Source organism: Serinus canaria, chromosome 8 (assembly GCF_022539315.1).
Source record: "Serinus canaria isolate serCan28SL12 chromosome 8, serCan2020, whole genome shotgun sequence".
Lineage (NCBI taxonomy): Eukaryota > Metazoa > Chordata > Aves > Passeriformes > Fringillidae > Serinus > Serinus canaria.
In genome coordinates this window covers 50,049-64,904 of record NC_066322.1, presented here as the reverse complement: position 1 = coordinate 64,904, position 14,856 = coordinate 50,049, and the positions used below count along the sequence as shown (strand labels likewise).

At 41.5% G+C, this 14,856-nt stretch overlaps 1 protein-coding gene across 1 annotated transcript in view; it reads right to left on the bottom strand.

Annotated features, from left to right (window-relative positions):
* SLC44A5 (solute carrier family 44 member 5) overlaps nt 1-4,177 on the bottom strand; it is a 68,938-nt gene extending 64,761 nt beyond the window's left edge. The window contains exon 1 of the mRNA XM_009088808.4: nt 3,992-4,177. Coding sequence (XP_009087056.1) covers nt 3,992-4,028 — 37 coding nt within the window. The 5' untranslated portion in view covers nt 4,029-4,177. The remainder of the gene's footprint in view (nt 1-3,991) is intronic.
* Nucleotides 4,178-14,856: the final 10,679 nt, after the last annotated feature.

Genomic DNA, 14,856 nt, shown 5'->3' with positions numbered 1-14,856 from the left:
CAACACACAAGTGCTAAAGGATAACAAATGTAGGACCTGGATACTTTCAGATACTCTAGAATCTTAATCGGACTTAAAAATGCAGTAATTAATTTGGCTCAAGAAATACAAAAAAGTGCTAGGCCACTAGGTGAGGAAAAGTTGTATTACCTAAATCCTACCAGTTTGATTGCCTATTCACTTCCTGACCAAACCATCTCTGGTATGGAGTGCTTTTCATGTTTTCACAGAATCACAAAATGGTTTGGGTTGGAAGAGACCTTAAAGCTCATCTCATTTCAACCTTATGTCATGGGAATGGACACCTTCCACTTGACTAGGTTACTCAGAGTCTCTTTCAACCTGGACTTGGTCACTTCCAGTGATGGTGCAGCCACAGCTTCTCTAGGCAACCTGTTTCAGCATCTAATCACCGTTGGAATAAAAAATTTCTTCCTGACATCCAACCAAAATCCTCTTTCAGTTAACAACCATTGCCCCTTGTCCTGTCAATAGAAATCTTGGGGGAAACAAAAAGGGGAAAAAAAAAACAACCAAAAAAAGAGGGGTTTAAAAAGGTATAATAAAATCTTTCTCCATCTTTCTCACAAACCCCCTTTATACATATCAAAAAGTTGCACAATCTCAACTCTTTTGACCTTGCCTCATAGGAGAGGTGCTCCAGCCTGTTAACCATCTTTGTGGGCCTCCTATGGACCTGCTCCAAGATCCCTGCCTTGCTTGTGTTTGGAATGCTGGAGACAGATGAAGTACCTTCAGGGTCTGAAGGTGGTGTCTCACCAGAGCGGAGTAGAGGGGCAGAATTACCTCCCTCAACCTGGTGTACCACTTCTTTTCATGCATCCCAGGACACAACTGGCTTTCTGGGTTGAAAGTGCACATTGCCAGTCCACAGCAAATTTTTCATCCAGAAGTATCCTAAGTCCTTCTTCTGCAGCATTGCCCTCAAATCATTCATCCCCCAGCTTGTGCTGATAACGGGAATCCCCTGACCCAGGCATAGGACCTTGCACTCGGCCTTGCTTGACTTCAAGCAGCTTGCAGATCCTCAAGCTTGTCATGCCCCCCCCTCCCCCTAATGGCATCCCTTCCTTTTAGTGTATCAACTGAACCACTCACCCTGGTGTCATCTGCAGCTGTGCTGAGAGTGCACTTGACCTCATTTATTTTGTTGAGGTACATACTGAATAGCACTGGTTTCAATACGAACACCACTCATTACTGGTTCTCACATGGATACGGAACTAGTGACTGTAACTCTTGGGACAAGGATGGTGTGGAGGACATTACCACAGAACCAGACAAAAAAGTAAGAAGCATGCTGAGAAAGAAAGTTTTCACTTAAAAAGACCTGTCTGCAGTAAAAGACAACAGGGAACATATTATGAAGTTTTTAAAATCTTAAAATTCTGCCCAGCCTCCCAAGTTTATTCCACAGTGAATCATTTAATGTAAAACTAGGATGCTGGCAAAATCAGGTATGTCTGAAACTCTGTAACTAGGTTCAGCAGATCTACTCAAAGAGTAAATGATTTATCCCACCTAAAACATGCACAACAAAGCCTAGATGAAGTGGACCAAACTTATGTCAGAAAAGAAAATTATAAGCCATCTGAATCTGCACTTCACTACTTCCAACACTTCTGAGTATATTAATTAAAATATTAATAACGTGTTAAATTGAGTTTCATTTTTGATATGAACCTACCCCACTGGTATGAAATTTGAACCTCAGAAGGCAAAATGAATTACATACACATGCACAAGGATTTACCAGGAGTAGCTAGGGAAGCTTTATCTGCAGTAGTGTCACAGCCAATAGCTTCCACACAGTATGACACTGCTGTGGCTAAATAGCCAATTTTCCTCAGTTTGAGGATGCCCTTCCTGAGTGGTACACATACATAACTGGAGGAAATTAAGAACGGTAAATGCAGGCCAAGTGACCAGAATAACATCTTGATAGTGTCACAGTTCCTCAAAAGCTGTCCCAAGTGAAACAGAACTTCCCCAGCTTTGAAACATAAAAAATAGAATTCTTCTTAGGAGAAACCTAACATGATCACTTCACAGCAGTAACTAGGAAATCACAATTATTAACTCAAGTTTTGGTTGCATCCATTAATGGCAAAAAAATCACAGGTAAGTAGTTCTTCCTAGAGAAGATCTAAAAACACAGCTATTAAAAAGCTAGATGAATTGGAGTTGGAAATAATAACTTGGGCCTTCTCAATGTTTCTTAAAATAGGAATAAAAGTTTTTGTTAAAGATGTCATCATCCCTTTGGCCTTCAGTGTCCCTTTGTAAGGTAAAACTGAACTGCAGTTCACTGCTACAGGAAATTGTTTATAGGATCTAATAAGGGAAAGAACCTTGCTTCCCAACACAAGACCAGAGTAATTGCTCAGGATTTCTGCAAATGTAGTAACACAATAAACATTACCACTATTAATACCCATACATGTAAATGAGCTAAAAGGAAGTAAACCCACTGATGAAACATCTCAAATAGCAAAAATTCTACAATTCTTCAGAATGTTGCCTTCCTCCCTAATGGTGAATAAAAAGATTCACCCTTTCTTACCCATGTAACATGCTTCCAATATGAAGTTTAAAAGATTACTGTATTATGACAGTAAAACACTTGGTATCATTCAACATGAATTTACTAGAGGGTTCTTGCTTACAAACAGCAAATGAGAAAGCAAATATAGTACTTATTGAACTCTGTTTGAAAGCTATTTTTCCCTTCCTGAATACTGTGTTCTTGCTCTTCTTCTAGAATAATACTTCCACTCTTTCTGCCATCAGTGCTGAGTATCTATGATCCTAGGCCTACACTCTCTCTGCAGTAATCTGCAAAACCATTTGAATTCCATAGGTGTAGAAAAAGGTTCTCTCCGAAGTTAAATTATTTCAGACTCACCAATTTTTATTTCACCTTAGCTTTGTGGCTTCTCTTCCCTCCCTAAAGGCTATTTCCCCCCCCCATTTCCCTTCTCAAAGGAAGCCAAGCCATGGATTTTCGTTTAGTCAGATCAAGGTTCGCACCATGGCAGTAAATTAAAAAACAGATTTTTCCAAGGTGTAAACCAGTATGCCTGTGGTACCGAGGCAAAGGCTGCTTTACCAAGCCACGTTTATGCTTTTGCGTAACTCAGCTCATTGTTGGAGGCCTTCGGGGCTCCTGGAGCAGCAGACCAGTCCTAAGGGGGCTTGCTCATTCTGCACGTTTGTTTTGCCACGGAAATATCGCGCACATTCGAAGAGGAAATCAGCTTTGCAGCAGCACCTTCAAACCAGCTAAACAGCTTTGCAATCCCCGTGTCCCCCATCGCAAATACATCGCCTTCCAAAGAGCAATTAAAGCAGAACCCAAACACCCAGAAGTTGTGCCCCCGGTGACCTTCCCGCGGAGCCGGTCAGCAGGACCAGCGGGAAGCTCCCGCTGCACGCGCCGCGAACACCGGCAGCCCACAGGTACCGCCGCTTAACGGGCTCCGCCCCCGCACACCGCTCCGGGCACCCCACGGCCCCCGGCCCCGCACAACGCTTCAGGCATCCCACACTCGAGTCGGCTCCGGGCACACTCGGCTCGGCCCGGCGTGTGCACCTGCCGCCCGGCCCCTCTCTCTGCCCCAGAACGCGGACAAAGCGGCCACAACGCACCTGCTCCCGCGGCGAGGGCGGCGGCGGAAGCTCCAGGTCTGCCCGCCCCCATCTCTGCGCCCACCGGCTCTTTCCCTGAACCGATCGTCCCGCTTTGCTCCAGGCCGAGCCAGGCGCTCCGGCGTCCCGGGGTCTATCGCCGACACGGGGGACCCTGCGGCCACCGCGCCCCCACATTCGCCAAGGGACACAAACTCCGTCTGCCTCTGGCCGCCGCTGTTCGGCCGGGCGGATCTACGCTGTAAACAGGCCGGAGGGCAGGACAGGCGCCGACCGCCCCCACCCCAGCACCGGCGCTCGCCCCGCCGTGCCCCGCGCTCACCGTAGAGATGTGCGGAGGCTTCGCTCTTCCTCGCCATCGTCTCTCGGTGCCCTCCGCGCCGGCGCTGCCGGGGCACAGCCAGGGGCCCGGCGCCTTCCCCCGCCGCTCAGCGCGTTCTTTGTTGCCGTGAAGGCATGAGAGGCGGCGGCGGCCGAGCAGCCTCCGGCTCCGCTCAGCCGCGGCCGCCCGCAGCACCACCCGCACCCCACGCCCACCCTCCCGTCCCGCCGGCTCCGCGGCGACGCCTGCGCCGACCCGCGGGGGCGGTGCCGGTGCCCGGGTCGCGAGGAGGGGGGGTGCGGGCGGAGCGGCCGCGCCGAGGGCCGGCCAGGGATGCGGGGACGGTTCGCGCGTCGCCAACTTCGCGTGGGCCCGGAGGCAACTTCGGCATCCGGGAAGAGCGGGGCCGGACCCGGCGGGCCGTACCTGGCAGGGCGGTTTCCATCCTCCCGCACCAACCACCGCTGACCGCAGCCGGGTGTCTGTGCCCGTGCCTTGCGCAGAGCCCGGAGGTGTTGTCGCTGGTGGGAAGCGGCCGGCCGGCCCTGGAGCCGCTCGCCGCCCGGCCGGGCCCCGCCGGGAAGCGCCTCCCTTGGCGGAGCTGTCCGTGCCGCCCGTGCTGAGCGCCGGGCCTGCCGGGCCGCCCTCGGGCAGCGGTCTCGTGCCCAGCAACCGGCACGGGCTACCGGGGGCTGGAGGAGGGCGAAGCGTTCTTACGTGCTCACTGACAGCCGTCCGTCTGTCCCCGACGGGGGAAGTGTGTTGGTCCTGGTTTGGGGCATTGTCATGATTCAGTCAAAAAACACCCTCAATACTGAGAAATACCGTTTTCTGGTCATAAACTTTCCTTCAGTTGTCATCCTCCTCCATGCGTTTTATCTGAATTGGACAAAGGCCACTTACGAGCAATTAGTATGATTGCTGAGATTCTTTTACAGCTGTGACATCAGAAATCATCACTACAGCAAAAGCCCACTATACACAGATGTCATGATGTTATTATATGTTGTCACTAAGTCCAAGACACAGAGTATTTTATAAGACAAAACATTTTGAAATTACATAAGTGCAACTCTCAGCCTTTACTAGTATTTTCAGACATAAGCTTTGGAGGAAAAGTTACTTTCTAAGGCTTGCAAATAAAGGTATCCTTTCAAAAATTGGCTTAAGACCTCAAAAGCACATGGCTCATTTACTGATGAGTAAATTAATGTTCATAGATCATGGAAGTTGTTGCTCTGCTCAATGGAGATGTAAACAAATCATCTGTGCATTAGTGAGGGTACGTGCCTCTTACATACATGGTCTGTGCTTCATCAGGTCTTGTAGAGGTAGCTGCCTTGGCTAGATGCAAGAAAACTAAATCAGGCATATTTACGACCTTATCCATCCTCCTAGTGGTCTCAGTTCAGGCCAATCACTCCAATAATTAGTGAATTTCACGTATGTAGTTTTGTCTGCTAGTAGTGGAAATACTGGGGGGAATCACTCCACCTCCCCCCTCCCCATATACAGAATTGTAAGAATTTATACTTTTAAGTATTATATTTTCAAATGAGTACTTGTTTCCTTCAGTCATCCCACCTTATCAGAGTGGGCAGAGGTTTATGATTCTGATTTATGATCATAAACCTGGGCAGAGGTTTATGATTCTGTGCACTGCTCGTGGTCTACGAATTTAATGAGAGCTCCTTCTTAACCTTGTCTCCCTATCCACTAAGGCCACTTACCTAGCCTAACTACCTAAGATGCCTGTCTGTTCCAGGAAATGGACCTCAAATAAACACCTGATGTGGAAAAGGGTTGATGTACTTTGGTAAGAAGAAATTCTTATTTCGTCTCAGTGATGTTGACTAGGAAAACTATTCAGACAATCTCACCTGCAAAAGAAAGATCTTCTTGTATCGAAGACTGAGTCAAACATGAGAAATGCGGCATAGGACAGCTTTGTAAGAAGGAAGGAAGTGTATTAATGTCTTCTGGCTCATTCTGATAAGGCATGGCAACCTAAAGGTAGCAGGGCATGACCAGATTTGATAGTCAGAGCTTAAGTAGCATGCTTGAGGAAGCTTCAGTTATTATTCTTCAGTGTTCTTCTGTTCCCCTTCTGCAGGGGAATGTATCTATATATAGCTGTATTGGTTTGGCATGGCCTTGGGCTGTGTCAAACCACAGCAATAGCCTACCTTCAAGAATGAATATTGGAATCTCAACAATAAAAAACATAGGTAATACAGGTAGTATAGCCTGTATTACCTACAGGCTATAGGTAGGTAATACAGGCTATAAATATTTAAGATACATAAATATCACATATTTTATATATATATATATATATATATAAAACATATATAATACAGAGCTTATACAATGTCTATATTGTGTCTATACTATACAGTTTATATAATTTAGTATTTATATTTTCCAGGAGAAGTAACTTTTTACTTGGTTTTGACTACCAGAACCAAGGAACAACTTAAAAATTCTCTAAAATAAAAGGGAAAACTTGCTAAAAAGCTAAAAAGCATACAAAATGTTAGAATAGTGCTAAAAACTACAAGACAGCTATTCAGATAGATAGAAGGCTATGTAAGGAGACCACTTTGAGACAGAGCACATCATCTTTGTATATGAACATTTCTTTGAAGGGCCTGAGATATGGCAGAAGGAAATCACCAGGACTAGATAGAATGAAAAGGGCAGTAGCTACAAACAAGGTGTAATATACCTGTAGTTCTATAACCTATCAAAATAGGGAACAATTGTGTTCAAGTGAGTAAATTATAAAGGATAAAAAAATTTGGCATGGTAAGTGTGAAAGAACAGTAAGGCAGGCCAAAAAAGAGTCTGACCATTAATTTGCAAAAAAGGATGCAAAAAGAATCTTTTGTCTAAAGGCCAAGAGGAGGAAAAGAATATGTAGAGTTTATAGGATATTTTCCTGAAGTCTTCTATGTACATATAGACTTGAAGGTGATAAGCATTTTCAAAATTTTTTGAAAATACTTCCAATGAAAATCCATAAAACTGCTGACCTTTCCTCCGAATGTTGCAAATACTGAAAACTACAGTAGTGCAGACAGATATAATGCAGACAGATTTTTGTGATATACTGGAAAACTATAATTTTTGTAAAGAGAAGTCAAGGCTCAGAGAACTACTGAAGGCTTCCCAATGAGCCAGAAGACATGAAAATGAGGGCATACAACTGGTTTTCAAGTTATTTGGATTTCTGAAAACATTCCACAAGGCTCCTCATGAAAAAAGTTTTAAATAAAATAAGCTACCATAGAGGGAAAAGTTCTTCTATGGCTGAAAATTGTTAAAGGGAGTCAGAATGGTCTATAATTTCTTGCAGCACCAGGACCCTTCCTGTCCTGCCCTGCCATTGCAGCCCATGCTGGTGCCCGGGCATGCAGGGTCCCTGGCAGGCAGTGTGACGTGGCTGCAGAAGTTCTTCCTGGAGAAGATCTAAAAACTGCTGCTGCTGCCTTCCTGTTTGTGGTGCACAGTCTTCAACAGCACCTACACGCAGGACTCACCCTCAGCTCGAGCCATGTCCTCTCCTCCTCCTGGGCTGGCAGACACAAAAGGTCACTAGTGCAGGCACAAAATCCCTGGATGTTCAAGCACATTCACCCCGTACTCCTGGCCAGATCCCAGCCTCCTTACCTACCTCAGGAGTGCCTATTTCCAGGCTGGTTCAGCTTGATGCTTGCTGCAAATATATTGCACTCACATATCCCACAGGCACTCCACACTCATAGGTTGCCATGGATGACAGGATGGATCCCTGCCTGTCTGATGACCTGATATCTCCTACTCGTTGGCAAGTCCAGCTTGAAGTTTGCCAGGAAATGAGAAACACACACCCACTATGGAGAAGATAATGGCACCCTCAGCATCCAGCACCACACATAAGCTGTGATGTGGTCACGCTCCAGCTACTGGTGCTGAACCCCTCACTCACCTCACCCACAACAGCCCCTCCCAGTAGAAAATTCTCAGGACACACACTCACTATACCCACCTCAGCAGCTGGCAGCTAAGACCTCCAACCACTCCAGTAGCAGATAATGAGACCTCCCCAACACCAGCAGCACCAGCGGGCATCTTACATTCCCAAATGTAACCTTGGTACCAAATCCACTCATGGAGGACCCTCAGTAGTTGCCACTTTATCCTTACAACACATATACACATGGGAGAGTGAGATTGAGCTCAATCAAACAAGGGTACCTACTGCCCTTTTTAACATTGACTGGTCCATTTAATGGTCCATTCTTTATTTTCTCCTCTGTTCCTCCAGATGCACTTCCCCTGCACATTCATTCATTAGTTTGAATAGCTCCACAGATCCATTTCCAACATTACGGATCCTCACGTTTGCATCCTATCAGGTGCGAAGTCCCAGTTTTTTGAGAGACAGTTTGTTTCTTGTCTTTGTCACTGTTATCTTTGACTGTCAAGTGTATGTCTCCATATTTTGTTTATGGCTTTCCACCTTTTCTTGTTATCTCACTTGACAAGACCTTCGATCAGATAATCGTACTGAAATAAACATTCCTCATCAGTTAGTACGACTGATTTGTGTGGCATCCCGGACTCCCTTCCATTTGTCAGTCAGGCCTTTCATGTTCTTGTTTATGGCTTCCTCCATTTCTGCACTGGAAAGGTTCATGACCAGATATCCTTAAAGAAGCACACATTTTCCCTCCACATAACCTTATGAAAAATTTTTTTAATTGGTGGGGTCACCCATAGATTCTCAAAGGCTTGTATGTTGGGACTCTTGTTCCAGATACTCATCAAAGATTTAAAAAAGGAGAGGAATACTGAAGTAGGAAAAATGATGCCAATAGTTATGGGGCTGAAAGGATTTCAGATAAGCTCAGGACAAATAAAATGTAAAATGGCATTGTCATGGGAATGCAGAGAAATAAGTACCTGCAAAGATGAGCTTTGAGTTGACCATTACATCCCACATCCTGTTATCATAGATAATACATGAAAATTTTCACTTTGGTGTTCAGAGGAATTTTTAAAAAGCGTAACCGAAAATCACTCAAAAAGACCACAGAAGTTATACTCTTATCTTTTTCCAAGAACATGAGCGACTTTATGATTCTGATTCTTTGACACAAAGCTAAGACATTGCAGAAAGTACTCAAAGATGATTATTCAGCTTGGAAAAGAAATTGCTATTTGGATATCAACACTTCTTTAAAATCAAATCTTAGACCCAAAGAGGATGACTGCCTCAGAGATGTTATGTTTGAATGTGCCTGTTTGATTTCAAGTAGTGGGGACCACAAATTAAATTATCAGATGTCTGATTAAAAGGAAGCAACCTGAAGTGGTTCTTCATACTGTAGAAACTAAGCTGTGGTTCCCAACATATTCAAAAAGCAACCAGTCAAGGTAATGGAAGAGACATCTATGAAGCATTATTAAACACAAAGGCATCACCTCCAGCTCAGGAAACTTACAAATTGAAAAAATTTTGGAGGGTAGAAAAAATTTAGAAAAAAAATTTATAAAATCACTACGTTTTTGGTAAATGACTTGTAACCATTTCCTGACTATTCTTTGTTGCACTACCATAAACTGGATACTATGCCAAATGGATCTTTGGTCTGACCTAGTACAAGTCTTGTTACTTCCATGGAAAAATGAGCTTCAGCTATTCATGTTGTAAAGGGGCTTATTGTTCGTCACATGAATGTCAGATGAAAATCTCAATTGCCACCTTCTTGTGCTCATATTCTCAATCCCAGTATTCTTCTTCCAGAATCTCCAACCCAAGATGTCTCCCCTTCTTTCGTTTTGCACTGCATGTGCCTCAATAGGACTATATCTCAGCTAGGGTTTCTAAACTCTACCTTATACAATTCAACAAGAAAGAGCTAAAATCATTATTGAATTCTGTCTGTATTACGCAGGCATAAGTTCTGTCAGCTGTTACAGAAACTGAACTCTTGTGATTTAAGGCATGTTTTGCTTGGTGTTTTGTCATTTGCTGCACTTACTAAAAATAAGTCTGCATGTTTTACTATAAAATTAGTGTCTACATTGTATCAATACACATTTACATGGTTAGGTTCTTGTATACTATTAAATGTTAGCATTGTTATGGTCTTGCAGAGCCACAAATAGAGTTTTACAATATAAATGTTTATTAAAATCCCACCCACCATAGTGTCACAGTCGTGCTTATGTGGTACCTCAACTTCAGTCAGCTTGGGCTGGCAGAGTTGTAGCTTCACTGTTCTGGGCTCTAACCTACAAGTGTTAAATTCATTTGTGAGAGGGATGTTCATTACAACTGGACTTTTATTAATACCTGATTCTACAAGGAGAAATGTACCATACAATATATCTTGAAGATTTTTAGGCTACTAAAGTGCCAGGTGCAGCATGTTTAGTGGAAAAATGTCCTAGGTACTTCCTTTACACATGGCTAGGTCTGCCTCTCTTTCTTAATGATCAACTTGTTTTCATATTTCATGCAAGCAAAAGCCATGCTTGGCTAACTAAGCACTTGTTTCTTAAAGCAGTTAGTCCTGAAAAAGTCTCACCATACTTTAAAAAAATTAGGACAGGTGATTTTTACATTAAGGCATGGTTCAAAAATGATCTTCTCAGGCTTCTACTGTCTTTCTTTTTCTTCAAAAAGTCAATAGAGAGCAAAATTATTACAGGATGCCACTGATTGTTTTTTTATTTTTTCTCAAGCTCTGTACATCTGTCCCTTCTCTTTCCTTACAGTTCATGTTTAATAGTCACATAAGTGTAACTCAGTGTGGTTTAATGACATTAAGGAAAAATATTTGGTGTGTTTACAAATAGTAGCTAAATAAAAAACTTCCAAGACTTAGACCAGCTATGAGTTTGTGATTAAATGAGATTGAAAATTTGACATTAAGTACTGTTTTTGATACCCAGAATTAAACAATCTAAAAATATACTTGAAAATACTTCAATTCAAGTACCACATTATCTTGATTTTAGATAATTCAGAGTTTTCTACAGAGATGCTTTCCTTTTTTTTTTTTTTCCCAATAAATTTATTGTTTTAAAAACCATGAAAAATCTAGGAAAAAAACCCTAACCACACACCCTGGGCCCCCCAACTAAATCCCAAAACAACTCAAGACAAACTAAAAAATTCACAAGAGCTTGTGACAGAAATTTAGAAAAAAAAATGCTTGGCTTAAGATGTTTTAAGTTACTCTTGTATCAGAGATCAAAGAAAAGCAAAACAGGTCATAATTCTATGAAGAAGAAGTTGCCATGCTTGTTGCATTGCACTACATCAAAAATTATTCTACTTTAGAGATCATGAATTCAGGACCTACACACTAAATTTTATTATGTTTGTTTTGTGTAGTAACTTCAATAACTCTTAATATATAAATCACTGCAGGAAATTTCACTTGCTTTCCATTTCTAAAGCAAAAGTTCATTAACAAATGGTAAAATCCTGTTTGTTGTTAACAATTAAAAAAATTCCAAACCTGTAAAACACTTAAAATTAGTAATTACTAATTTCTAATTTCTAATTACTAACATTTAATTATTAGTCATTATTACTAGTTAGTAATAATGACTAATTTATAAAAAATAACACTTCAGCCTAGAATACAGTTGCTAACTTTAATGGATAAGCATCCTGGTTCTGGCCAGGACCAGGTTAATTTTTGCAGTGGCCAGGAGGCACATGGCCAGGACCCAGAGGTTATTCTTTACCACCTCACCATTGGGTTGGGAGGAAGGGGCTGCTTCTGGTTGGAGTAGTCAGGATTAATGACATTTTCCATATGAATCACTCTCTCTCTTTTGCATACTTTTATTATTATTGTTACAGTTACTGGTATTTTTTTCATATCCCATTGCTGTTTCCAGTAAATTGGTCTTATCTCAACTCATGACCTTTTGTGTCTCCAGTTCTCCTCTCCAGCCTGCCCTAGTGGGAGTGAGAGTGATTTGAAGAGTCATAGAGGGAGCTCTAAATCAGGGAGTACCATTCCTAAACTGCAACGTTACAAAACAACCTAATCTAACATTACAGAATACAATTTATACTTTTATATGTTTAGTGGAGGAGCATGGAAAAATATGTAATTTGCAGAAATGAAATTCAGAGATCAGGTAATTAACTGACTGTACAAACTCAGATTATGACTAAGCAGTGTCAAATCTTGTGCATGTAATCCATTTAGCTTGGTCCTGTAAGAATGTGTCTCCCTCCATGTTTTATCATTGGATTTATTGCCCTGAATACCCTTCTACGAAACAGATGCTGAATTCTTCTCTTCAGCCTGCTACAGGAGGAGGGGAAGAAGGAATGAGCGAGCATAGTTTGGAGACTCTCAGCATCAGCAATATATTGGGGAATACCATTCCTAAACCATGACAATGAGCAATAGTTGGTAATGTAATAATCTCACTGTGTTTACTGTAAACACTGTGTTTACATTTACTTACTGAAATGCTAAGTTATGCATTTCAGCAATAGGCTGAACCAGCATTCTGCTGGTTAATATATAAGAGAGTATTCTAGGTTAATAAAGCAACATACTGTGCAGTATATAATTCTTACTGTAGTAAAAGTTATCAGAGGAATATTAATTAGGAAATATGACACAGTATTAAGCGTTTGAAAAATGAAAGGCAGATGCTGTATTTCCTGCTTCAGAAAGACAGGCAAAAAAATCTAACCACACCTCATGGAAATTTTTATCTATTCTCATTCCTTATGTAAATAAGTTTGAACCTCAAAGTTCTACTATTTCAGGCTTTGACAATAACCTTGCCATCCTTCATACCCCTCTAATCCCAAGCACTTAGTAGAAATGGACCATCTGGGTTTTGAATTTTCTCCTCCAGATTCACCTTGGAAAAACTATGTTGACAACATATTGCCAAAGGAATTCTCATTCGTTTACCCAAGGAGATGTGAAAAGAGGTAGCAAAAAAACAATTCGAAGGAGAGAAGGAAGGTAAGCAAGGGTATTGCTTTATCAGTGAAAGCTGCATAGTGAGCAACTGATTTTAGAACCTTAACCTACTTGTTTCTGTTATTTAGTGGAAATGTCCTGGAATATCTTTGTCTTGACTCTGTGCACTCTTTCCTTCCTTTTTCTGGAACAATTTCTGTTCTTTAAGGTCTACAACCCTGAAGAAGATCACAGATGGTTAGGAGCTTTTTACTACAGAAGCTTGCTTCCAGGAAGTAGACATCTGTCTTAAGAAGCAAGTAGCAAATTTCACATGCAAAGACGCTTCTAGTGTAAGGCAAACCAGGACAACATCAAATGTTATGGTGTATTCCCACTCAATTTCTTCAATTTGACAGTTTCAGACAACAACCTTCTCAGTCTCTGTCTACACGAGCAGTTCAGGTGAGGAGTGTAGTTTAGAATGGAGTTTCCAAATTGTCCCTACTTACGGTGTCTTACTTGATTCACAGAGATCTCAGAGCATATGGAATGATTTTTGGATGAAATTTACTCAAAGACATGGTCTAGGAGTGCTCCCAAAGTGTTCCAATCCCCTACTAGGGAACACTCAGTCAATTTGGATTTAAAAACACTGCAAAATGTTCTTGAGGTCTTGAATACAACATTTCACTGCATAAACCAAATAGCATTGTTTTGCATTACTTCCTGATGTCAACGTTCCCTCAATGTACTGACGTATGCAATCTCCCTGCCTTAGGGATATCCTCAACCCCATTCAAAGCTGTCTCTTCACCTCAAAAAAAGACCTTATTCACTACTAAAGGTCTATGGATCCTAAAGCATCTCGAAAATCTCTAAATCTCAAAAGCATCTAGAAATAATGTTTCATTTCTGATCACTGTAGGATTTGAACCACTTCCTGCAGCTAGCAACTATGTTTAGTATATAGCATTCTTACAGGTGTTTAACCATGATCAGTCAGGTGAACTTGCTTGCTACATATGACAGGATGTATTACATACAACATCAACTTTTTATACATACATTTGAACACCTCTATGCATCTTTAGATTTTGTTATGTGCCGTCTTAGAATATGAACAGTATAATCCATGCCACAAATCAAAAATTAAAACTTTAAAGCTTTCAAATGAGATTAGCATATTTCCTTATATACCATCACAATATAGTGTTGCAATGAGAAATAAACTGAGGAATACAAAGATATTGTGTACACACAAACCACACAAATAGCTAAATAATATATAGGCAGAAAATGGACTGCTCAGTAATGAAATTCCCTCACTACATTCAGAACCATGATCTATGGAAGAGAACCCTATATAAAATGGAACACAAAATGCAGACTTTGCATGATGGCTTTTTAAAGCCCCACTGCAGCTTTACATTCCAAAGGCATGGTGTACTTGAAACAGGAACATGCAGAATCTTCAAAAATACTTAAACAACACAGAGTTTTAAATTATGCTTATGTCTTTTACTCCATTGCCCTTAAAGTACAGGGAAAAAAAAAATCTCCTGTTATTACAGTGAAAAAGCAGCAGCCTAAACACTGAATCAAAGCTGCCCACGTGCCTCCCTTAGGCAATCACCTGCAATCACAACAATATGAAGTCTGTAAAACATTACAATCATCTCCTTTCAGACAGTTGATAAATATGTCTGTAAATAACTTTTATATGGCTAGTTTTCTATCAAACTGTTTCTTTGATATTAACCACAAAATCAATGCTGTCAACTGTCAGAAACAAAACAAGCAACTAAGAAGCAAATATAAAAAGGCAATAATGACACAAAAATATTTGTTGTATACTATTTTGTATTATTATGCAAAATAAAATGTTATTAAAAATCCAGTTTCCAGAAAAATACTTAATTTTGT